Source organism: Erythrolamprus reginae, chromosome 11 (assembly GCF_031021105.1).
Source record: "Erythrolamprus reginae isolate rEryReg1 chromosome 11, rEryReg1.hap1, whole genome shotgun sequence".
NCBI lineage: Eukaryota > Metazoa > Chordata > Lepidosauria > Squamata > Dipsadidae > Erythrolamprus > Erythrolamprus reginae.
The window spans coordinates 17,710,859-17,737,034 of NC_091960.1; the positions used below are offsets into that span (position 1 = coordinate 17,710,859).

Sequence of the window (26,176 nt, forward strand, 5' to 3'; positions counted from 1 at the left end):
TAAAATGAGAATCCAGATGGATTGTTTGATTACCGGTATTTGGATTTATATGCCACCCACCTCGGAAGACTGGGGCAGCTTACAACATGTAAAAGCGGAGACGGGCGGCATACAAATCTAATAAATAATAATAATAATAATCATCCTAAATCCAAATTTAAAATTAAACTAACTGATCTAAAACAGCAATTCCTTAAAAACCAATCACTCTCATTCAAACAGTCAAACATACATTCCATTCATCGGCCAAGGGCTAAGATTGTTGGGGGGCAATATGCTGATTCTGTAAACCGTTTAGAGCAGAGGTCTTCAAACTTGGCAACTTTAAGACTTTTGACTTCAACTCCCAGTTTAGAGTGCTGTTAAAGCACTATGAAGCAGTGTATAAGTATAAATGCTATTGCAATATCCAATACAGTAACTGCAAAACATGCAGACACTATTAATGCAGCAGCAGCGGCGCCTCTGGTAGTCGGCACCCTGGATCGGCCAGAAATCGGCCTGCCCAAAAGGCTGCAAATGCAACCCATTCTCCGTCCCCCATGGCGAACACAACCTCGGAAGCGCAAAACCAGCACTGTCTCTCGCGCGGTCCCTTTAAGAGAGAGGAGGCGGCCGGAAGTCCTGGCAGGCGAGCTGCTGCCGCTTTTGCGCATGCTCCCTCCCTCCTCCCAACCCCCCCCCCAAGCCCGGACTCGGCCGCTCGGAGACGGTAAACGGGGGGGGGAGGGAAGGGAACGCAAGGGCGACGCACTTGCCGCCGCTGCGCTACGGGAGCCGGGACGCAGTGTGCGTGGAGATGAGGGAGGGGGTTGCGTTGGGAGAGCGCACGGCCGCTACCCCTCCGTACGTGCCACCGCCGGGAGAGCGGACGTCGCAGCGCCGCTGCGAGGGGGGGGGGAGTGGAGGGTGGGGAAAGGAGGAGGGGGAGGAGGAGGCGGCTGCGCCTGGCCTGGAGCGAGGGGAAGAGGGGCGGGGCCACGGAGGGCTGAGGGGCTCGCGGGGCAAGCGAGGGGGCGGGGCCCGGGGGGGGGAAGACGGGAGGCGGGTTTTCCCCTCAGCTGCGCGGGCGCGGTCGAGGTCGAACTCGCCTTCAGTGGCCAGTGTGGAAAGCCTTCCGCGGGCGGCCCGTTCGGGTTTATCCCTCTTCGTTCTCCTCACGCCGGGCCGCCGTCACTTCTCATCATCCACAGCGGCCAGGCCGAGCTGTGGATGATGGCAGTTGGAGTCGTCGGGCCTGGCGCTAAAAACAAAACAAAAAACGCGCTGGCCGCGTAGCGAGTTTCGCCAGTGGAAACTCGCCTCACCGGTTAAACTCGCCGCCTTTCATCCGCGGAGTTCTGAGGGACGCTTCACTAGCGTTCGCGGTTTCCCGAGCCTTTCAGTCCCAACAAGCCCCGGCTTCATTTACTTATTGTATGCCGCCCAACTCCCGAAGGACTCTGGGCGGCTTCCAGCAAGAAAAAACAACAGTTTAAAAATATTAATTAAAAACCCTAATAACACATACGTAACTCTCACTTCTTTCCTCAGGCGGCCGGATTCTCTGGCCGAGCTTAAAAGCCCGTTCAAGTGACAAAATCGTCCTGGGTTAATCAAGATCCTGTTCCTGGACTATTTAAAGATTCCCATCAAAACCCTAGAGAAAATGAATGGGATATACTGTATAGGGCCCTCCTGCTTGAGGGGATGGTGGAGGTGGGTGGGATAGAAGACCTCTAAAAGATCCTCCCAGCTCTATACCGATTGGTTGAAAGAGAAGCCCCCCCCCCCGTTTTAAGTAGATAGCGAATATTGAAACGACAAAATTAGGAATACTGTATGATTAACAGCCTGGGTCTCTGGGCAGGATTTCAATTTAATAACGTTATTAGAGCAGGAGCCAGGTTATCTCCCTTTGATTTATGATAACATTCTTTTACAGACTGAGATGGCTTTAGATGACTGCCTGGTTGGTGGTGGTTAGAGTGTGATGTAGGATAAATGAGTTTAAAACAACCTGTTGGGATAGCGGAGATCAAAGAATTGGCCTTTATAAGTGACAATTTATTTATTTATTTAATTGGACTTGTATGCGTCCCTCTCTGATTAAAAGACTGCCTTGATTTCTGTAGCAGAAAGTCAATAAAGAGCAATTGCATTTGATGCTCCTTTTTTAATGGCAATGCTAATGTGGCCAGAACAATGGGTTTGGGATTACATTTCAAAAGTGCTCTCCCCGCCCCCAAAACCCCCCCCACGACAGCTGAAATGCTCCTTAAATGTCCCTCTTCTATCACCCATTCTCTATTTAGTGTTAAAAGGGATTTTTTTTTTAGTTTGGCTTTTTAAAATTAGGATAAAATTGATGATCTAGCACCATTTTTGGAAGGATACCATTGTTGATTGGACAAGTCTGTTTCACGTGAAGGCAACTGCTAAAATTTATTTAAAAAAAATAAAGATGCAAATAGTGTTTAATAAGTTATTTGCCTCAACTTTTGTTTTCCCTTCTATTATAGCCCTGCCAATATTTATGGCACCACTTCAACTAATCTAAAATAATGGCTGTGATTTGACCTAAACAGTACTGAATCCATTTGGACTTACCTAAAAATAAATAAGGAAAGTTGTGATATTTTTTCTGCTTTAGTAGAAGCAATGCCATTAACATCCAGGGGTATCTGAGGCAGATACCTAGCATTTGCTATATAAAATAACTAGCTAATAATCATTGACCCAATGAGCAATCACTCATTCAATTTATTTTGAATTCAGACATGTCTTTAAAGAACTATTCAAACACAGTGCAATTGAATCATTTCAATCTTGCCTTTAAGAGACACAATAAAATACATTTTCATATATTGAATAGTTTTTTTAAATTGCCACTGTATAGTAGAATGATAGCTTGGAGGGGTTTAGAACAGCTCTAGGAAAGATTATTAGACAGCAAAGTCATTAAGAGTTATAGCTAACCTGCAGATTCAACATCACCACAGCGTATTTCTCTGGGTATCCTTTGATGTAAAATAATATGAAGAAATGGAATTAGGTTTGTCTACTGCTAATGAGTTTTCTATAGCCAGCAGGAGGGGTTGGTTGGTAGTGTGAACTTGAATTTGTTGGACTGACCATCTGATCCAACAGTAACAATAGACTATGATTTTGAATCTGAAAACAAGGAAACTCATACACTCTCTCATGAAATGGGGTTTTGTGTTAAAGTTCTTTTTTCCAAAGAATCATGTGTATGGCCATTCTTACTGGAAATTCCATATATCCTTGCTTTCCCAGCTTATTTGCTGATTTAGGAGCAACCAATAGCCAAAATTGCATTTGGGGATCCTTTTGGTCATTAGTTTACAACCAATGTATTGTGGGAGCGGGGGTTGGTTCTGGCATCAAGGAACAAAGAGAAAGCAAAAGCAACTCCCACAATCCTGAATCATTTAATAAAAAAGCAGTAAATGCCTCCCACCAAGATCCAAGGCACCTCTTACATATTTTTCAGGACCTTTATAGATACAACATCATTGCAACATGGCTTTGCAGATTTCTTCGCTTTTGAGTGCTCAGTGCTTCAGACTAATTGGTTGGTTTAAACCCCTTCCAAACTGACTATGAACTCAGAAGCAAATCAGCTTACTAGACCAGGGGGCTCCAACCTTGGCAACTTTAAGACTTGTGGACCTCAACCCCCAGAATTCTGGGAATTGAAGTCCATAAGTCTTAAAAGTTGCCAAAGTTGGAGCCCACTGTTCTAAATTGTACTAGATACAGTCTAAGCCAATTGTATATAGGACCACAGCCTTCACTTTCTAATGAATCCAAATTCATTATAAAATAACTTCTATTAAAAAAACATTTTGTTTTCAGATGGCTTGTGCATCTACTGTAGCATGTGCAGTCTAGAATAGAGAAAAGAGAATGCCTGTGCATCTTTAATTGCTGTCATAATAGCCTCTTAAACCTTACAAGAAAGCCAACAAGGCCAAGTCACTTTTGAGTTCCCAAGGCAATAGTGGCAGATTAGTCAATTATTCTGAGAACCATCTTAGGTTGTGAGGAGAGGTTAAGACTATTAAGAGAAGCCCCAAAGGCGCCCAGGATGTTTCTGTCGCATATGTGGTCCCTTTTGACCTACTATTGTAGAATATGGTAATTGTGTGTAATTAGACATGACAGTTCTCAACTCCCAAATCAAGATTGCCTTGGTTGTTTACTGTCTGCTACAGCGTACTTGTCACCCAACAAATGGCAAATGCTGAAGTAAGCATTCCTGTAGGAGATGTGGTGGTTGTGCCAACCGAAGGAACAGAGGGGGGAAACCCAGAAGATACCAAAACCCAGGTTATATTACAACTACAGCCAGTACAACAAGGGTGAGTGACATGCCAATAGCAAAATAAAATATTCCCAAGTAGTTTTGCCCACATTGAGGGTTTAGAGGACTCTGCTCCAAGGAGAATTGAAAATGCAGGCTTAAAAGAAGAAACCTCTTGTGATTTAGCACTTGTGCAGATGACAGAATTTTTTTAAATTTTTTATAACAATCTTTATTTTTCTCTACATTCAACTTCATATACATTCAATATAACTTAATATGCATATATCATTTTTCAAGGACAATAAACTCACATTCCAATTTTGCTTTATATTGTTTCATCTGTATTCATCTTTCTTCTCTCCCCTCTTTTTATCACAAGTGGCTGTTCCGCATCTACTACCTACTTTCTTACTCTTTATCCCTCCTACTACCATTCCCTTCTCCTTCCTCCTCCTTTCTCTACTCTTCCTCTACTCTCTCCCATTTTTCCTTCTTTCCTATTTCCCATCCACCCTCAAAATCCTTCCCTAACTGGATAATTCTACTACAATTACATGGCAGACTAGAATGCTTCTCTAGATCTTACCCTTCATATTCATCCCTCTTATTTCTTTTTTTTAATTAAAATTTTATTATTTTCAAAAAACAAAACATCACAAACATAAAAAACCAAACAAAACACATAACATAAAGAGGAGCTATAGTCGCTCCGCTCAAAATAGAAGTCTTCGTAATACAAAAAGGAAAAGCTATTGTTAATTAGATCAATTCAGAGGAATAAAAAATGTCTATTACATTTCTCTATTTGGAAACATTTTAGAATAATAAATTCAAATATTTTTATAATTCATTAAGCATTTTTTTTATTCAACCAAGTATAAACCCTTTCCCAAATTTTATAAAATTCTGATTCTTCTTGATTGTTCAACCGCCTTGTCATCATTTATCCAGCTCTGCACATTCTATAATTTTCCTGAAAAATCATCCCTCTTATTTCTAAATCTCCTATCTATTATATTTAAATCTTAACTTTTGGTATATACATTTTAACCGGTGCTGTCTCCTTTTACCTAGTTTTGTCTCCTGGGTCTATCCCCAACCAATTCAATTTTTGTTCCAGATTAGTTGCTAGAGTTATATTTTACAAGCTAATTGTTATTCTTGTACTTCTTAGTTTTGGGCCTTATTACTTCCTCTCCTTTAATATCTTAGCTCATCTTTTCCTTCCCCTCCCCAACCATAAACACCCAATTCAATTTAAAAAAAATCATTTCCCCAGCTTGCCAGCAGGCGCCTCTCTTTTCTCCCAACCCTACAGGGTTCTGGTCCATTTCTGATTGAGCCAGACCTTCTAGCGGTGGGGATATCTAGATTCCCCAACGGAGCATGGGGACACCTGTTTTGCCTTGGCATTTGGCCATGCCCTCCTCCCCAGATGACTGAATTTTAACAAGAGTTTAAGATAGTGGGAGATTTTAGATATGCCTAAAAATATGAAGGAACTCACATATATTATTTGATGCTTTCTCATTCATAAACCATAAAGTTAAGGACAATTTGGTCAACTGGTGTAGCATTCCTAATAAGGAAGAGGTCAGCTCCCCCCCCCCCCAGGCAATACATTCCACTGTGAAGAAAGTTGTATTAAAACAAGTTCCACTATTTAATAAGAATTTCCTTTTTGTATGTAGATTTGAGTCCTTTCAGCTACAGCAAGAGAACTTCATTATCATGATAGCAACTTTCTTTGGAGATAAAAATTACGATATCCCTTATAAAATTGGTGTAAAAAATACTGCTGTGAATACTACTTTTTATATAAATGTTTATATAATCCAAAATAAACTATTGTGTAAGGAAACCTGTATAATGTCAATAAGTCAAATATATCAAACTAACATGGATAAGTCTAACAGCAAGTTATTGCCACATAAACTGACAGCAGTGGAAATAACCAAAAGCTGATCTATTAAGATTTTGGGTTACTGTTGAAAAGTGTCAAATTCCATAAGTACAGAATTATTGATTGAAAATCCCATAAATAAATGTTACATCTTCTGAGGTAACAGAGATTAATGTGGAGGAGATATTCTTTCATATAACTAGTTTTCAAATAACTGCATCATTTGTTTACTTATTGCCATTTTTACAGCAGAATTTATCAAGAGAGTTCTGAAACTAATGCAGCTGTGATGGCTGTAGAAACACATACCATACACAAACTTGAAGATGGCATTGGTGAGTTCTCAGTGATAACGATGCATCAATTTCATTCTTTAGCTCAATTGTATTGCAGCATAATAGGGGTACTTTGGATGAAGCTTGCAGGCAGCATGTGCAGTGGTTAGTGCACTGAAGCAGAACCAGAAAGACACGATGTACTCAGAGGCACTGGATGGTTTTAATACAGTCACTGCCTCTTAATCGATTGTACATCCTTGGGTTAATATTGGGAGGGCAAAATTGAAGAAAAAATACTATGTCTACTGTCTTTCCTCCAGACCAAAACTTTGCTCAGCAAAAGTGGACATGGGCAGATCCTGAAGTATAACAGTTTCTGCAATAGTTATTTGCATGGATGATGGCTCTTCCCTTACTCAGTACAGTGGAACCCCGACATAAGAGCTGCTCTACTTAAGAGCAACTCGACATAAGAGCTGGGAGGGGAGAGATATTTTTGTTCTACTTACAAGCCCAAATTCGAGATACAAGCGCCAAGGAGCTGTCTCCTGAAGCCAAACGTTAACTTCCGCGTTCGGCTTCAGGAGACAGCTGCGAAGCGGCGCGCGTGTTTTAAAAGGTTGCAGCCGGCCTGGGGGGCTCGGGGGGGGGCTTGCAGCTTTCTTTCTTGCTCTTTTTCTTTCTCTCTTTTACCTTCCCTTCCTCTATTTCTTCTTTTCTTTCTCCTTCCCACCTTCTTCCCTCCCTCCCTCCCTTCACTCATTCCTCTCTTACTCTCCCCTTTCATAAGTTTCCTTGCTTCCTTCCTCTGTTCCTGTCCCTTCCCTCTTTCTTTCCTTCCTTCCTTCCCACCCTCCGTCCATTCATTCACCCATTCCTCTCTTGATCGTTTAAAGCCGGTCCCTGGTGCAAAAAGGGTTGGGGACCTCTGTCCTACAGGATTGGGTGGCAGAGAAGTTGAACATATGTAAATTTAAAAGTTTAAGAAAGTTTACAAGTTAAGTGAAAGAAACTTCATTATTCATTTATATGTACATGTACATTTCTTCATTAAAAACATGTCTTTCTGCATAATTTAGACTAACTTTGTGAGTTTTTTGAGGGCTGGAACCAATTAAAATTATTTACATTAATTCCTATGGGGAAAAGTCGTTCGAGATAAGAGCTGCTCGACTTAAGAGCCCAGGTCCGGAACGAATTAAACTCGTATCTCGAGGTACCACTGTACCAACCTTTCTATGTACTCCCCTATACAGTACCAACCTTTCTATGTATTTGCATTAGGTGGAATAAAGTCTGTAGCACCGCGAAAATCTAGAATCCTAGAGGCCCTGAGAGCTTTCTTTCATTGTTTCTTCCTGGGAAGGTGTTTCCTAAAGGTTCACATTTCTGAAGCTCAACTACAGACACAAGGCAGTTCTTGTCAGACTACTATCCAAATTTCATTTCCTATCATCATCACTTCAGAATAACTGGAAATTTGCATATTATATTGGACATTCAAGAGTGATCCTAGTATCCCAAAGAACTGTATTTTCTCAAAAAAAATATTTTCTAGGTAGAAGTTAGTACGTTGCCCTTACATTGTAGTTTAATTTTGACTTGGTGTATAATGTAAGTCTAGCCACTGAGATTTACGATTCCATGATTTATAGCAAGAGCACTTATATACTGCTTCATAGTGCTTTACAGCCCTCTCTAAGCAGTTTACAGAGTCAGCATATTGCCCCCAACAATCTGGGTCCTCTTTTCACCGACTTCAGAAGGATGGAAGACTGAGTCATCCTTGAGCCTGGTGAGATTTGATTTGCCAAACTGCTGGTGATCAGCAGAAATAGCCTGCAGTGCTGCACTTTAACCACTGCACCACCGCAGCTCATGTATAAACTACAACCTATAGCTGAGTTGGGTTGTATAGCATGATTTATGGCTGAGTTAAACAAATTGGAACATATAGTACAGTAATAAAAAACATTGCCTTGTTAATGGCAACAAGAACAATAACGAATCATATTGTCTTTCTGAACTCTTCTGGTTGTTATGAAACTGTACTCTGATGCTTGCGTAAATACCATACAATATATTATTTATGGCTCCATCGTAAATTGTAAAGATGAAACAAACTATATCATTTTATCAGTGTTTTTAAGAAAGATGTGATGGCTTAGAATGTGGATTTCATGCAAGGGTATCCCAAATTCAGACTTGGGATCTTCAGTTTAAAAGATATATGATGAGAAAATGCTTCAATTTTTTAGAATCCTTTTCAGAATTTATGTTAGATCAGGGGTAGCCAACCTTAGCAACTTTAAGTTTTGTGGACTTCAACTCCCAGAATTCCCCAGCCAGCCGGCTGGGGAATTCCCTATACTGGCTGGGGAATTCTGGATATTGAAGTCCATGTGTCTTAAGGTTGCCAAGGCTGGAACTTATGGTGAGATGAATCAGCATGGAGATCTCTACACGTCTCTCAATGCTTCCCTGTTTCCATTTGTAGATGCCAGTGCCCTTGAAAGCAATGAGGAAATTGAGATTGCCTACCCCATTACCTGTGGAGATAGCAAGGCCATTTTGCTCTGGAAGAAATTTGTGTGCCCAGGAATTAATGTCAAGTGTGTTAAGGTAAATAGCATGGTGAACGTGACTTTGCCAGCTCTCTTTGTTCTGTGTTGCTGGGTTTCTGACCGGGGCATTCTTTTCCTTTGAAAAATGTGCCGCTTTCTACTGGATATGCGCAAGAGTATTTGGTTCACCTAAAACCCTTAGCAATAAACTATTTAAGTGGCAGAGTTGAAAGTAATGTCTTTATTTCACTCCTGCAAGGAGGAGGCACCTCCCTCTCTGCCACAAGGATTTGGACACTACTGTAGGAAGAATGTTGGGTTATGGCTGACGAAATAGATGTTTTTCTTGTGAGAGTCCCATTCTACAATATATAATTGGATGGCAAATATTTTCCCACTTACCCACTTCATTTTTATCCCCAAACAGTTCTACATAATGCACAGGGTCAGTACAGTATCTGGAATCATAAAGCCCAGATTGTATTAACAAAGTCCTAGTGGGCCTTGATCACATACATCCATGAATAATGGGTGCTGACTTGAAGACTGAGTGGTTGCAGTATATCCTTACCATGAGAAAAATAAAATGGTTCCTCCCTCTCTTGATAGTTCAACGACCAGCTTATCAGCCCCAAGCACTTTGTTCACCTGGCTGGCAAATCCACCCTGAAGGACTGGAAGCGAGCCATCCGCCTAGGAGGAATCATGCTGAGGTAACCGTCTTGTCATGTATAGGTAATCCTCAACTTACAACCACAGTTAAGCCCAAAATTTCTGTTGCTAAGCGAGACATTTCTTACGTGAGTTTTGCCCCCTTTCTTGCCACAGTTGTTAAATGAACCACTGCAGTTGTTAAGTTAGTAACAAAGTTGTTAAGTGAATCTGGCTTCTCCATTGACTTTGCTTGCCAGAAGATTGCAAAACCAGTGACCTATGGACACTGCAACCGTCATAAATAGAAACCAGTTGCCATTTGCCAAGTGTCTGAATTTTGATCATGTGACTGTGCGGATGCTGCAATGGTTTTAAGTGTGAAAAACATTTGTAAGTCACTTTTTTCACACTGTTGTAACTTTGAACTAAATAAATGACTGTAAGTCGGGGACTACCTGTACCAAACTCTGGTGCAGACATGTGGAGAGGAATCCTTTTTTACGACAGAACCATGCACTTCATATTAAAGCACCATTGAATTATATAACTGCAGTTGTGCATAAGCTAAATGGGACTGAGCATCGTTTGATGCATCACACTTAAAGGCTTTGTCTTTTTACATTTTTCTCCTAGACAATTCTTTGAACTGATTTTCATCCCTTCAGATAACTGTTCTGTTTTCCATTCATTGTGCAGAAAGATGATGGACTCTGGGCAAATTGATTTCTATCAGCATGACAAAGTGTGTACCAATACCTGCCGAAGCACCAAGTTTGATCTCCTGTTCAGCAGTGCCAGGGCCCCAGTACCAGGACAAACAAGCCTGGTACAGACCCCCACTTCTGCTGATGGTAGGTTTCTCTCTTATTAAAACTCTGCCTTGATTAAATTAAGTGTAAGTTGAAATACAGGGGTGGGGGGCAGATTTACAAATTCGGTTACAATAGCCAAACTATATTTGTGTACTTCCAAAGATTTCTAGGGACTCCTATTTTTTGATTTTGTCTACCTTAAAGGGATGACAATATGCCTGAATTATGTGAAATATTTATCATGTGGTTTCATCCTGGGATATATTATGAGGGGCTTGAGACAGAAGGGCATCGTGCCCAGTGAATATTACCATATTTTTTGGATTATAAGACACACTGGAGTATAACATGCACCTTAGTTTTGGGGGAGAAAAATATGGAAAACTACTTCAGAATAGCAATGAAAAAATCCTGCAAGCATTAGCACCTTGTTAGGGCTGAAAAAACCTTTTTCCAGAGTGAGTAGCAATGAAAACAAGCCTGCAAGCAGGGAAAATCATTAGCACCTCATTAGGGTTGTAAAAAAAAAGTTTAGAAAAAACTACATTCAGAGTATAAGACACACCCAAATTTTCAGCCTCTTTTTTTTTGGGGGGGGGGGGGTAGAAACATAGAAACATAGAAGTCTGACGGCAGAAAAAGACCTCATGGTCCATCTAGTCTGCCCTTATACTATTTTCTGTATTTTATCTTAGGATGGATATATGTTTATCCCAGGCATGTTTAAATTCAGTTACTGTGGGTTTATCTACCACGTCTGCTGGAAGTTTGTTCCAAGGATCTACTACTCTTTCAGTAAAATAATATTTTCTCATGTTGCTTTTGATCTTTCCCCCAACTAACTTCAGATTGTGTCCCCTTGTTCTTGTGTTCACTTTCCTATTAAAAACACTTCCCTCCTGGACCTTATTTAACCCTTTAATATATTTAAATGTTTCGATCATGTCCCCCCTTTTCCTTGTGTCCTCCAGACTATACAGATTGATTTCATGAAGTCTTTCCTGATATGTTTTATGCTTAAGACCTTCCACCATTCTTGTAGCCCGTCTTTGGACCCGTTCAATTTTGTCAATATCTTTTTGTAGGTGAGGTCTCCAGAACTGAACACAGTATTCCAAATGTGGTCTCACCAGCATTCTATATAGCGGGATCATAATCTCCCTCTTCCTGCTTGTTATACTTCTAGCTATGCAGCCAAGCATCCTACTTGCTTTCCCTACTGCCTGACTGCACTGTTCACCCATTTTGAGACTGTCAGAAATCACTACCCCTAAATCCTTTTCTTCTGAAGTATTTGCTAACACAGAACTGCCAATACAATACTCAGATTGAGGATTCCTTTTCCCCAAGTGCATTATTTTACATTTGGAAACATTAAACTGCAGTTTCCATTGCTTTGACCATTTATCTAGTAAAGCTAAATCATTTACCATATTACAGACGCCTCCAGGAATATCAACCCTATTGCACACTTTAGAGTCATCGGCAAATAGGCAAACCTTCCCTACCAAACCTTCCCCTATGTCACTCACAAACATATTAAAAAGAATAGGTCCCAGAACAGACCCTTGTGGCACACCGCTTGTAACCTGTCTCTGCTCAGAATACTCGCCGTTAACAATAACTCTCTGATGTCTACGCTTCAGCCAGCTGCAAATCCATTGAACTATCCAGGGATTAAGTCCAATCTTCACTAATTTATCTATCAGCTCTTTATGTGGAACCGTATCAAAGACTTTGCTGAAGTCCAGGTAGGCAATATCCACCGCACCACCTTGATCCAACACCTTTGTGACATAGTCAAAGAAATCAATGAGATTAGTCTGACATGATTTGCCTTCAGTAAAGCCATGCTGATTTGGGTCCAATAAGTTATTGTTTTTTAGGTGCTGATTTATCCTCTTTTTGAGTAGAGTCTCCATCATTTTAACTACAACTGATGTCAAGCTAACTGGCCTGTAGTTACCAGCTTCTTCTCTACTGCCCTTCTTGTGGATAGGCACAACACTGGCCATTCTCCAATCCTCAGGAACTTCTCCTGTTAACAAGGATTGGTTAAACAAATCAGTCAGGGGGGTAGCAATGACAGATCTGAGTTCTTTAAGAACTCTGGGGTGGATGCCATCTGGACCCATTGCCTTATTTATCTTTAATTGTTCAAGTTCTTCTAAGACATCAGCTTCTAAGATCACTGGAGCTGAATCCGTACAGCTGGAAGCAATGCTATATCCCTCTATAGTATTATTTTGTAAGGTGTCTTTTGAGAAAACTGAACAGAAGTAGCTATTGAAATGGTCAGCAATCTCTTTATTCCTATTAATGCATGTATTATTCCCTGTACTAAGCTTCGTGATGCCGCAGTTTTTCTTCTTATCACTAATATATCTGAAGAAGGTTTTATCCCCCTTCTTTACAGATTTGGCAATTTCTTCCTCTTTTGAGGCTTTAGCAGCATATATTATCTGTTTCGCCTCCTTCTATCTCATTTTATACACCTCCCTATCAGCTATACTTCCAGACTCTATACCTCCTATAGGCAGCCTTTTTTTCATTGACTATAGCCCTTACATCATTGCTAAACCATAGCGGTTTCTTCTTCCTTTTACCTTTAGTTATTTGTCTTACATACAGTCCAGTGGCTTTTAAGATGGCCTTTTTTAATACAGTCCACTGGGTGCTCACTCCTACCATTTTATCCCTCCCCTTTAATTCATTATCTAAATATTCCCCCATTGCATTAAAATTTGTTTTTCTGAAATCCAATACTTTGGCTGCATTATAGGATTGCTCACAATGAGTTTTTACATCAAACCACAAACATAGATGGTCACTGTAACCTAAATTTTCTCCCACCTTGACCTCTGAAACCCAATTCCCATTCGTAAAAACTAAATCTAGAATATTCTCCCCTCTAGTTGGTGTCTCAACCAGCTGTGCCAGAGCTGCTCCTGTAAAGGCCTCTACTCTATTCTTACTTTTGCATGTAAGGGCACTGGGGATATTCCAGTCAACATCAGGCATGTTGAAATCACCCATAACCACAATATCTCCCTTTACTGCCATTTGGGTAATTTCATCCACTATCTTGTTGTTATATTCCTCAGATTGCCCTGGAGGCCTATAGATCACCCCAGTTCTAATGACAGAACCTTCTTTATTTGCATGCAAATCCAGAGAGTCTCCAGATCTTGACATGTATTTTGAATTAGTGTTGTTTTTAGACTTTCTTTAACATAAATGGCTACTCCACCTCCCCTTCTCTCTATTCTATCCTTCCTATACAGTGTATATCCTGGTATGGATATTTCCCATTCATTAGAATCCTTAAACCATGTCTCAATTATGGCAACCAGATCCATCTTATACTCTTAAAAATTTGGCACCTTACTTCCCACTCCACATTTTGTTTCTATTTGTGAGAAAGGATTTCTTTTTTAGTTCAGCTCAATCAATTAATTAGAGTCAATTTAATTGAGGGTCGCATCAGGGTTGTGCTTGACTTCAGGGGTATGGCAGCGTGGGCATGGCCAGCTTGATGTCTGTTTTTGGCTGTGATAGTCTGCAGCCTTCTGCCAAGGAAAATGGAGCTGGGGGGAGGGGGCTATACACTGTCCCTCTAAGCTCCATTTTAAACCACGACGGCCTTCCAGAGCCCTCTGCCAGCAAAAATAGAGCTTTGGGGGAGGGGACTGCACATGGCCTTCCCCAGCTCAATTTTTGTTTGCAGACGCACAACAGAGCAGTCCTTTGCTGTTTCCATGGTGGCCCTGTGGGCCATATCTAAGCATCCTGCAGGCTGGATCTGGCCTGTGGGCCAATAGTTTGACATTCCTGAATTAGAGCATAACAAGTTTAATGTATAAGGTGAAGCCATGTGACAAATATTTTGCACAATTGAAGTGCAGTTTTAAAACATTAAAAGGAAAAAGACAATTTGTATAAAAGAGGGACTGTCATCCTCAACCACTTTCAGATGTGTGGTCTTGAGACACTCAGAATTCCTCAGGCAGCATTGAATTGAAAGTCACAAATGTGTAGTGTACCAATGTGGTAGTTACACCCAAACATTTCTTCATTCATTGCAGCATTTACAGAGTTTATGTAACATTTCAAAAGTGATGGCTTTATTGTGCCAGCCCTGAGGATATGTTGATCAGCCCAAAGCAACCTTGCTTAACCTGCTCAATGTGGCACCTTCAGAGAGCAATTCTCAAACTGCCCAGCCAGCATTGAGACCATGCTGGCTGAGAATCTGAGGAACTGATGTCCCTATGTAGAGTGTCAAATGGGCAAGGCTGGTCTGGAACAACTGAATTTACAGATAGCGCTAAGATCCAATGTGCTTTGAGCTGCATTTTGTATGTTCCAGCCACTGCGATTTGGAAATTATGGTGTAAACCCTATCATCATGTCATATCAAGTCATAGACTTACAGATGAATAGTTGTCTTAACAGAACTTATCCTGATGTATCATCCAGATGTGTGGGTGGGGGAGGAGTTACTGTAGCAGCAGAGTACCAGACCGGTCTTCTCTTGTGCAGGAAGCATCACCCAAATTGCAGTGTCTGAGGAAAGTGTAGAAGAAGGGATTGAATGGAATTCTGCTATGACAGCAGCAGTCACTATGGCAACTGATGAGGGAATCAAGAAAGATCCAGAGGAGATTTCAGGTTGGTCCTTCCCGTTTCTCTGTACCGCTTGCATGCTTTTTTCGTTTCCCCTGCACACTTTGGAAAGGAGAGGAAGTGGAGTAACAGAAGCAAACTTTTGCCAGTGATGATTGAGATTACTTGGCCCTGCATCCTCAGTCTTTCTGTAGGGTGCCAATTTGGGGAAAAACTGGTCCTAAACCTGACTCATCAGCAGTGGCACGCACCTTCCTTGAATGATCCTTTGCACCAAGACAAAAGGCTTCTAGTGTTTTACTTGACATGCCCTGAAAGCTGTTTTCAATCTGTTGCAACTGTTTGTGAGCACATATGTGCTGCAAGCATAATTTGTAAGTGGTCAATGGACAGTCTGTACTGTCCATTGTTCTCAATGCATGACTCCATGAAGATGCGTTGACTTCAACTCTCAGAATTTTAGCTGGGGAATTGTGGGGGTTGAGGTCTACACATCATCAGTTAGCCAAGGTTGAGAAACACTGGTCTAGGTATGTCTGGAGTGGGCATTTTTTAGTTCAATGATATTTCCAAGTAATCAATTCCTTAAGGTGCTTGATAGTGTATAGTACAGTGATGGCGAACCTTTTTGGCACTGAGTGCCCAAACTGGAATGCATGTGCATGTGCTGAGCACTGGAAATCCGGAAACTCGCTGGCTGATGTACGCATTACTGTTTTTTGTCCATTTTTCAGGCTGTTTTCAGGGCTATTTTTGGTCTGGAAAACAGCTGAAAAACAGCCTGAAAGCGGTGTGGAAAACAGCTCTTCTTTTGGTCATTTTGGGAGACATTTTCAGCCTGTTTTCCAGTGCTCTGGCACCTGCAAAAACCAGCTGGTCCGTGTGCATGTGCGCACCAGAAGCCAGAAGAGCAGCTTGTGACAGTGCACATATCCAGAGAGGCATCTGCATGCCACCTCTGGCACATATACCAGAGGTTCACCATCACAGGTATAGTAGTTTGCTAGTCCCAGCAGTAGAAATTTTTCTGTATAATTGCCAGATTTTTTTCTTTAAAAATGTTTATCTTTCTGTGGCAGAGGAGATGCTGATGTTTTGGAAAGGCATTGCTGATGTGGGCTTGATGGAAGAAGTGGTCTGTAATATTCAGAAGGAGATAGAGGAGGTGCTAAGAGGGGTGCAGCAAAGGCTTGCCCAGTCCCCGTTCCAGATTACCGGTGGGTAAGAGGTCAGCAGTCTCCATATTGATATGAAATGATAACCACTAGGGAAGACTTCCTGCCTTACAGGTACTCCTTGACTTACAAGAATTCATTGAGTGGCTGTTTGACATTACAATATCCGCCCCGAGTCTTCGGAGAGGGGCGGCATACAAATCTAAAAAAGTCACTGAAAAAAGTGACTTATGACCATTTTTCACACTTACAACCATTGCAACATTCCCATGGTCATGTGATCAGAATTTGGATGGTTGACAACCTGTTTCTATTTATGATGGTTGCAATGTCCCAGGATCACCTGATCACCTTTTACAGCCTCCTGACAAGCAGTCAATGGGGATGTCAGATTAACATATTAATTGCAATGGGGACAAGAAAAGTTGGGCTCAGTTGTGGTCGTAAGTCAAGAACTACTTGTATTGATGCTTTGTGAATTATATGTCCTGATAGTGCTTGTTTTGTCACTTTATTAATTATTCTCCAATTATAGTTTTCTTATGAGTAGCAATCTCAAAATGCAATGCAATCCTAAAAAAAAAAAAATCAAAAATAGGGAACGATAACAGGAAAACACCAAAACCAATTAAAATTCATCAGTTGCAAATAATCTTTTTTCAGAATGTTTTCATTGTCTAATGTTTATCATACTTCCCATATTTTACAATCATAAATAAAACTAGAAGTATTGAAAAAAGAAACTTCTATAAAGCATACCTATAAAGGAGAATATTTGTAGGTCAGGGTTGACATGAAGGGTCCTTGGTGGCCTCTGAGCTCGCTTGTTTTCTTGCAGACGTTTCATTATCCAAACTAGGTAATACCATCAGTACTATGGTAGTTTGAGTAATGAAATGTCTGCAAGAAAACAAGCAAGTTCAGAGAACACCAAGGACCCCTCATAAAGCAAACTACAATGACCAGATGAAAATGCTGATAACAATAGAAATAATTATAAGAGAAGGGGGAAGAAGAAGGGGGTCTGCCTAATGCTGAAAATATAAGATTAGTGATGCTATGAGGGTTTACCGTTCAGACTAAATGAGAAAAAAATACTTCAGGATGTTGTTATTTTCTGCAAAATTTTTCATGCAATTTACATAATAATATATTTGGCACTCGTTGACTATCAAACTTCTGAGGTGGTTTCACGTACACTGTTATTTGCAAACTAAATTGGATAGAACAATTCCTGCTTTGGGATTCTTGAGCAAGTAGGTTGATAAAAATTCAGGGAAGTAGTATTATGTTCTTTTTTATTTTTATTTTTTCCAGTGGTTTAAATACAGTACTCCTTTCTTAGTGTCAGTTTCCATGGGTGTTATAAGTGCATCTTGCATAATCAAGACTACCAAAGTGTTAAGTAATCCTGCATGGGCAAGAAGGAATAGCTCAGGTCTTTCTGCCTGGGAGTTGGATCCCATTTAGAATATTAGTCAATACCTGTGAATGTCTTCCTGTAGATGCTGCTGTTCTAAATAATGTCGCTCATACTTTCGGTCTGATGGACACAGTGAAAAGAGTGCTGGATAACAGGAAGAGTCAAACAGACCAGGGAGAGGAGCACTTTCTTAACACTCTGGCAGGTAATTTTGAAATTGGAACTTTCTTAGCTCAACAATTAATTGTGCAAGAAATATGTCTTGGTTGCTGTAGTATATTCATTTCCCCTCTAAACTGCTATTTTGATGAGGAGGATAAACACTCCAGACTTTATTAAGGTTAAAGCACATATATTGTACTCCTGCAGCTAATGGTCTGTTGATCCTAAATCATGGGTTTCAAACTTGCCACGTCATGTTGCCGTCACGTGATGTTTCATGGCGTTCTTCCCATTCGTGGAGTTGGGATGGGTGTGGCCTATGCGTGGCGTATCTGGCCCACAGGCTGCCAGTTTAACACCCATCTAAATTAAGCATTTTTGTAAAACATGCATTCTCCTCCTCCTCCTTTTCCCCCTTTCTCCTCCTCCCCCTTCCCTTCCTCCTCTTCCTCTTGTATTGTCCTTATGTTAAATACAGCCAATTCCTTACAATTACCAAAAGTATGACATTAGTCGCATTGAATACACCTTTATGTCTGTGGCAATTCTCAATCATTCAGGTGATGGTTGTCCCAAAGGTGCTTTTTCAAAAGGCAACTAGACTTCCTTGTTTTTTTCCTTGAAACTCATATTTTCCTCAGTTCTGAAGAAGCTTCTTGGATAAGAAGCAAAATATTTTCAAGGAAAAAAACCACAAGAAAATCCAATTGCATTTTGGAAAAGCATCTTTGGACCCATACACTTTTACCTTTTCCCAAGAGACATTAGGTATATTCTGACCAGCATTTTTGCTGTAATATTTTTGGCAGTCTTAGTATACGTTGGAGGTTTGAAAACGTGCATATGATGCTGTTTTAATTTTAAAGTTGCTGTTTTCTGCAGTTCTGAGATGGGGTTAAGCAGCACTTGGAGAGATAAATTAGTTTCTCCTCTCCATCTTTTTTGGTTGTTCTCGAAATAATTGGAGTTATCTTCAAGACAGCCATGAGTAGTGGTGGTGCAGTGGTTAGAGTGCATTACTGCAGGCTATTTCTGTTGCCTGCTGGCTGCCTGCAATTTGGCACTTCATCAGACTCAAGGTTCACTCAGCTTTCCATCCTTCTGAGGTCAGTAAAACGAGGACCCAGATTGTTGGGGGCAATATGCAGACTCTGAGCTGTAAAGTACTGTAAAGCAGTATATATGTCTGAGTGTTACTGCTATTGCTATTCCCGTCCATTGTTCTATTCTTTTGAAGGGGAAATGACTGAATGTTATACCTAGAAATTGTTTTCCTATCTCTTTTCTTTTGTGTTGCTTGTGTGATAATTCCCAAAGCATTTCCTTGATATACCATAAATCCTTCTTGTAGCACTAGATCGCCAACTAGAAGACCAGAAGAAGTTTGCCAGGAATCCCTCTGTTCAGAATGTGGTCCTGATGCCAGTCAACACTCCAAAGCCTCCTAAAAGGCCCCGGTTGAAACGTCCAGCTTCAGCCACAGTTCTAAGCCCCTCGGCTCCCATCCAGCAACCTCAATTCACCGTCATCTCGCCCATCACCATCGCACCCATGGGACAGCAGTTTTCCATTAGCAACATTCCAATGGCCACCATCAGCCAGAGCTCCAGCCCAGTGACTGTCCACACACTGCCCTCAGGTTCCCAGCTTTTCCGCTATGCCACCGTGGTTTCTTCCTCCAAAACCAGCTCCTCCGACACGGTGACACTTCACCCCTCCTCAAGCTTAGCCCTGCTGAGCTCGGCAGCGATGCAGGACAATGGGACTCTTGCTAACGTGGCCACCGTGGTCAATCCTGTGGAACTGGTAGCCATGGAGTCTGGCCTGACTTCTACCATCCAGGCTGTTGAAGGCACTTCCGAGGACGCTCAGACAATCATAGAAATCGACCCAGCGCCTGACGCAGAAGCCGATCCTGAAGAATCAGGGGGGAAAGCTGTGATTTTGGGGGCAGAGTTGAGGACTGAGGAGAAGGTGGTGGCTGAGGTTGATGAACATCAGCATCAGGTCCATAATGTGGAGATCGTAGTCTTGGAGGACTAGTCAGCAAGTCATCCTGCCTTGCTTAAAGTGATTGTTCACCTTTTACCTTTTGAAAATTGCTTTGACCCCTCCCCTTTTTTTTACAGACTTGCAGGTAAGTTCACACAAATGCTGATGATCAATTTTAAACAGTCATTTTCTCAATGGGGGCGGTGGTGGTGGAGAGCAAGCAGGGTGCGCTTTCCAGTGCGGATGATGGTTTGTGGAAAAAGGGGAGAGGTCAGAATTTTACCTGCCCAGTGAAAGGGGAAACAAGCCATTGCTGTTATCCCTCAGTGAGGAGGGGTGGCAGTCCCTAGACCCACACATGAAGCGATCCTTCTTGGATTGTCTGTCTCAGAAACAAAGTAAGCCGGCTCCTGGAAATGTAACAATTGGATGAGGAATGACAAGAGCTTCTGTCTGGATCTTTAGCGCTTCTTCTTCATCCGAGGAAGGGAGATTCCATGTCCGTTTCTGACTTTTTTGCTTTTTTGGGACATGGCGGAAGAAACAAAGGACCCTGATCTATGTCACCAACCCTTCTTTGGAATATACTGCGTTGTTTTTTTTTAAACAAAATATTTTCCTTAAGCTGTTTGCCCATTTGTGGCTTCAAAAATCAGATTCTTGGCTCTTCCTTTTTGTACTTTCTCCAGTGGTTTTCCTTTTCCCTCGGTTGTTAACACGATTTCTAGGAAATGCTTACGCTTTATACACATGCAGGCACATACAGGGAGAAAACTAGGAACTGATATGGCAGACGCAACGCCTAATGACCGCCTGTTCTCTCAAATAAAGAACTGATAACCCTGGATTTCTGTATATGACATGCTGGGAGAATTAGGCTCAGTAAACAGGGCATGCCTGCCATTTATTCAGCACTCTGGGAAACCATACCATGCTGGCTTAGGTGTGTGCGAGTTTCTGTATGTTTGATGTTCATAATTTTTTTTCGGGGGAGGGAGAGGGGAATGATTACAGAAATCTGGATGGCACATCCCCTTCAGCGATGTGGCTGTCTGGTCCCCCTTTCTGTTGGGCTGGATGTGTGTTTGGGGGTTGTTTGAGTATCTTCCTTAAGGCAAGAGCAAGAAGTGTGTGTGTGTGTGTGTGTGTGCGTGCGCGTGGAAAGGATTTCCTTTCCCACCTCCCTATTGGTCTTAAAGCAATGCTTATGGTCTCCCTCTGCATATCTTAAGAAGCTAGAATTCAGAGTTGGAAGACTTGAAGAGTAAGCCAGTTGTTAAAGAGTTAAACAGCAATTTTAAAAAAAACCCACCCCCACAGGAGTGGGGTAACACCATTTGTTTTGTTTGGGTTTTCTTTGCATTAAAAAAGATAAGCAAAAGCTTAAAAGGACTGCTCATTATGATGACACGGTCTCCATTCATTTCTCTGCTTTTATCCTCATGAAGAATAACTTTGGTAGTCCTCTTTGGAGCTGGAATGGTCAAAGGTCACTAAAAGGGCGGCTGGGAGATCAGAATTCAAAGAAGGGTAAATATGACCGAGCATTTAAAGGGAAGGGCCTGAAGCCAAAAAAACCTCTCTGCTTCTCAGAATGAAGAGTCTTGCAAAAAGGAAATCTGTTCAGCTGTATCCATCAGCAATTGCAGCATTTATGCCAGAGGTCTTCCAAACTTGGCAACTTTAAGACTTGTGGACTTCAACTCCCAGAATTCTGGGAGTTGAAGTCCACAAGTTTTAAAGTTGCCAAGTTTAGGGACTCCTGGACTATGCCACCGTTCTCTCTGCAGAAATCAGGAGGGCTGAGCCCCTGCCATAAAGAGGGGCTGCAGTGTGACCACACATAGTTGACTTATGATTATTTGTTTAGCTGTTGGAAGTTACAATGGCATTGAAAAAAGTGACTTGCGACTGGTTTCCGTACTTATGATCACTGTAGCATTCCCCATGCTCACTTGATCAAAATTTGGATGCTTGACAGCTGGCACGTATTTATTATTATTATTATTATTAGATTTGTTTGCCACCCCTCTCCGAAGACTCGGAGAGATTTATGACAGTTGCATGGTCCCAGGGTTACCAATTGTAACCTGCCCAGCTGGCTCTTGACAAGTCAATGGGGGTAGCCAGATTTCCTTAACACCATACAATTCACTTAATGACTGTAGTGAATCACTTAACAACTGTGGCAAAACAGTTATAAAATGGGGCACAACTCACTTAACAACTGTCTTGCTTAGCAGTGGAAATTTTGGGTTCAATTGTGGTCATGAGTTGAGGACTATCTGGACATACTGTATAGTTTCTTTGGGGAAATTAAAATCAGTTAAAAATCAGTGGGATATGATTAGACTCACTATTTTCTTTCAAGAATGTAGATAGTAAAGAGAATCAGCAGAGTTGGTCTACTGTTGATGATGTCAAAGTGAAATAATTTTCCTCTGTTTCTTTGGAAAGCTGAGATCACATATATACAAGAAAACCAAAAGGAAAATTCCTACCAAATGTTGAATTGGCATCTCCTAACCAGAAGATGGTCACTGGCTTGTCTATAGCAGTGTTTATTCCTGGCTGGGGAATAATAGTATAGAAGAAAGAAAAGATAAATTTGTCAAGAATCATAAGGTACAACACTTAATGATAGTTCCAGTACAGATAAGCAATCCAATCATATTAGGAACCAGTCAATATAAATTGCAAAGTTACAGTCATACAGCCATTTGTGGGAGGTGATGGGTGATGGGAATGATGAGAAGATTAATAGTAGTGCAGACTTAGGAAATAGTTTGACAGTGAAAAAACAATTGTGTCTAGTTCTGATGTGCAATGGTCTTGTGGAGAAAACAAAAAGAAATAAGAGAGTTGGAAATGATCTTGGAGTCCTTCTAGCCCAACCTCGTTCAAGCAGATCGCAGAATATGTACCAATCCAACAATGTTACAAATCACGGTGACTGTATTCCCATAACACGACCAGCCAAACCAAAACAAGCCCATCATTTGGATATTAATCACCAGCCAACTTTGGGCAGATACAGAAAGCTAAATAGGCAAACCAGTTTCTTCCTGGTTTAATCAGTTCCTTCCTGATTTATACCTGGATCTGCAGTCATGAGAGAAGTCCAAGACTGCAGGCTAAATGGTGAAGTCAGCAAGAGAGGAAGGAGAAACCTGCAAGTTAACACTTTGAGCTTGCCATGAACGTGAAACTCAACTCCCTGCCCTCCCCACTTGGGATCCTCCAGAATAGGGGTGATTTGGAGATGCTAGTTAGGAATTAAAGGTCACTCTGATGTAAACAGATTCTACAGAGGAATCATTGAGTCTGTCATTTGCACCTCTTTAGCTGTCTGGTTGGGTTCTGCAATCCAACAAGATTGACACAAACTTCAGAGGATAATCAGAACTGCAGAAAAAACAATTGCTGCCAACCTGCCTTCCAACCCTGCTGTTCTGTTCGAAAAAACTCCCTAATGTTATGTTCCCGGGTCTATTTGACCCGGACTGCAAATTGATCATTTTAGGTACTTATATTTGGTCTTTTTGAAAGCTTTTTTCACCTGGAAACAAGTTTGAACATTTCTGCACACAATGGAATGAAAATTGAACTGAAAAATATTAATCCTTATTGGTTTATTTTGCACATAAATGTGCCTCCCCCCCCCGTTTTTGTGAAAGTTTTTTCAATTTATGGGTAGTTTTGCTTGCAAAATCCATTCTATTTTACTAAAGTTGGTGTGGGATTGGTAGCTTGTACCTTTCTGAACATAATGATATGAAAATTGAACTGAAAAAAAAAGATCCTTATTGGTTTATTTTGCTCATAAATGGGCCCCCATGCTTATACTCAAATAGGCTTATACTCGAGGAGGCTTATACTCGAGTATAAAATGATATGGTCTTATATTCAAAAATAAACCAATAAGAATCATTTTTTTTCAGTTCATTTCTATTTTTCTTATGTTTAGGATTGTTCAATTTAGTACAGTGAACCCTCGATCATCGCGAGGGTTCCGTTCCAGGACCCCAAGCGATGATCGATTTTTCGCGAAGTAGCGGTGCGGAAGTAAAAATACCATCTGCGCGTGCGCAGATGGTGTTTTTACTTCCACTGCCGCCCGCCCTTCGCCCGCCCACCCCGTTGCTCGCGCCTGGGGTGCGCGCGCGCTTGGGGAAACCCTAGCTCCGCTTCCCAGCTGGGAAGCGGAGCTAGGCTGCCCCAAGCTCGCGCGCTCCGCCCGCCCGCCCACGCTGTTGCCGGCTCCGCTTCCCAGCTGGGAAGCGGAGCTAGGCTGCCCCAAGCTCGCGCGCGCCGCCCGCCCGCCCACGCTGTTGCCGGCTCCGCTTCCCAGCTGGGAAGCGGAGCTAGGCTGCCCCAAGCTCGCGCGCGCCGCCCGCCCGCCCACGCTGTTGCCGGCTCCGCTTCCCAGCTGGGAAGCGGAGCTAGGCTGCCCCAAGCTCGCGCGCGCCGCCCGCCCGCCCACGCTGTTGCCGGCTCCGCTTCCCAGCTGGGAAGCGGAACTAGGCTGCCCCAAGCTCGCGCTCCAGCCCACCGCCGCTGGGGTCTTACCGGGGCAAGAGGGGGAAGACCCAGGGAAGCCTTTGCCGGGCGGGGAAACTCCACCATCTACGCATGCGTGGAAGGGCACGCATGCGCAGATGGTGGAGTTTACTTCCGGGTTGAAAACTAGCGAAATAGCCCTTTCGCGATCCTTGAGGACGCGAAACTCGAGGGTTCACTGTATATCAAAACTTTTGAGTTTATTGATAATTTTGCCTGCAAAATGCATTCTATTTTACTATTCTATTTTGGTGTGGGATTGGTAGCTTGAACCTTTCTGAACATAATGATATGAAAATAAAACTGAAAAAATGATCCTTATTGGTTTATTTTGCTCATAAATAGGCCCCCATGCTTATACTCAAATAGGCTTATACTCGAGTAGGCTTATACTGGAGTATAAAACAATAAACCAATAAGAGTCATTTTTTTCAGTTCATTTATATTTTTCTTATGTTCAGGATTGTTCAATTTAGTATATCAAACCTTTTGGGGGAAAATTCCTTAGGGATTTGTAGCCTTAAAAAATATAAATTGACACGAAATTCAAAAAGGATGGGGGGAGGGGCTTTTTGATCAATATAAAAATATAAGTCTCAAATTTTCCAGTTCAATTTTCATATCATTATGTTCATAAATGTTCAAACTAGTTTTACAGTGGAAAAAGTTTTCAAAAAGACCAAATTCAAGTACCTAAAAAAAATCATTTTGATCCGGGTCTATATGACCCGAACAGAGTAAACGTGACTTTTTTTTTGCCAAGAAAAAACTTTCCCCCCCACCCCCACAAATATTTTTTTGATGATCAGCATTGTTAAATTGAGTAAATGAATGCCTAAGATTTTAAAGAATATTTCGGATTTGGAGCATAAAAAAAATAAAAAGTGAAAATGGTTGCAAGCAGCCAAGGGGGGGGGGGGGGCTTATTTCTGATGTTAAAAAAACAGTAAGAATCATTTTTTTCAGTTCCTTTATATTTTTCTTATATTCAGAAATGTTCAAGCTACCAATCCCACACCAACTCCAGTAAAATAGAATGCATTTTGCAAGCAAAACTATCCATAAATTGAAAAAACTTTCACAAAAACGGGGGGGAGGCACATTTATGTGCAAAATAAACCAATAAGGATTATTTTTTTCAGTTCAATTTTCATTCCATTGTGTGCAGAAATGTTCAAACTTGTTTCCAGATGAAAAAAGCTTTCAAAAAGACCAAATATAAGTATCTAAAATGATCAATTTGCAGTCCGGGTCAAATAGACCCGGGAACATAACATTAGGGAGTTTTTTTGCCCAGCAAAAACTAAGCCCCCCACCCCCCAAAAAAAATTCTCATAGAGAGAACCCCTGAAATGATGAAAATTCATGAAATTTCAAGTTTCAGATATGCAGGGAAAATGTTTTACAGGGGACTCAAACTTGGTTTCGGGTCACATACGACCCGAACAGAACAGCAGGGTTAAGGACCTGTATACTGCAGGAGTCAAAAAGTGGGCTGTGAAAATACTGACCCTTCGCAACCTGGACAAACTGTTTCAACTCCTACTCTGAAAGCATCGTTACAGAGCACTGCACACCAAGACACAAGAACAGTTTTTCCCTGAACGCCATCACTCTGCTAAACAAATACTGTACTGTAATTCCCTCAACAGTCAAACTATTCACGAAGTCTGCACCACTATTACTACTAGTTTTTCCCCATCATTCCTATCACCCAT

At 41.6% G+C, this 26,176-nt stretch overlaps 1 protein-coding gene across 4 annotated transcripts; it reads left to right on the plus strand.

Annotated features, from left to right (window-relative positions):
* The first annotated feature begins 632 nt into the window (after nt 1-632).
* GMEB1 (glucocorticoid modulatory element binding protein 1) lies at nt 633-21,287 on the plus strand. 4 transcript variants are annotated; one of them, XM_070763796.1, is made up of 10 exons: nt 633-712; nt 4,218-4,364; nt 6,465-6,547; nt 8,988-9,112; nt 9,664-9,767; nt 10,405-10,559; nt 15,063-15,191; nt 16,226-16,363; nt 17,827-17,949; nt 19,258-21,287. In XM_070763796.1, the coding sequence occupies exons 2-10, from the start codon at nt 4,237-4,239 to the stop codon at nt 19,947-19,949; spliced, it is 1,677 nt and encodes a 558-aa protein (XP_070619897.1). In that variant the 5' UTR covers nt 633-712; nt 4,218-4,236; the 3' UTR covers nt 19,950-21,287. The 4 variants fall into 4 exon arrangements, with proteins under 4 accessions (XP_070619897.1, XP_070619896.1, XP_070619895.1 ...); XM_070763795.1 differs by having other exon boundaries at nt 676-712; nt 6,462-6,547; XM_070763794.1 differs by having other exon boundaries at nt 704-846.
* Nucleotides 21,288-26,176: the final 4,889 nt, after the last annotated feature.

Bases quoted from the DNA above. Each gene is read 5' to 3' on its own strand.
- GMEB1 (XM_070763793.1), top strand. From the start codon at position 800: ATGAGGGAGGGGGTTGCGTTGGGAGAGCGCACGGCCGCTACCCCTCC. The intron at 4,365-6,461 runs GTGAGTGACATG...CCATTTTTACAG, and splicing joins CTACAGCCAGTACAACAAGG to CAGAATTTATCAAGAGAGTT. The intron at 9,768-10,404 runs GTAACCGTCTTG...TTCATTGTGCAG, and splicing joins CTAGGAGGAATCATGCTGAG to AAAGATGATGGACTCTGGGC.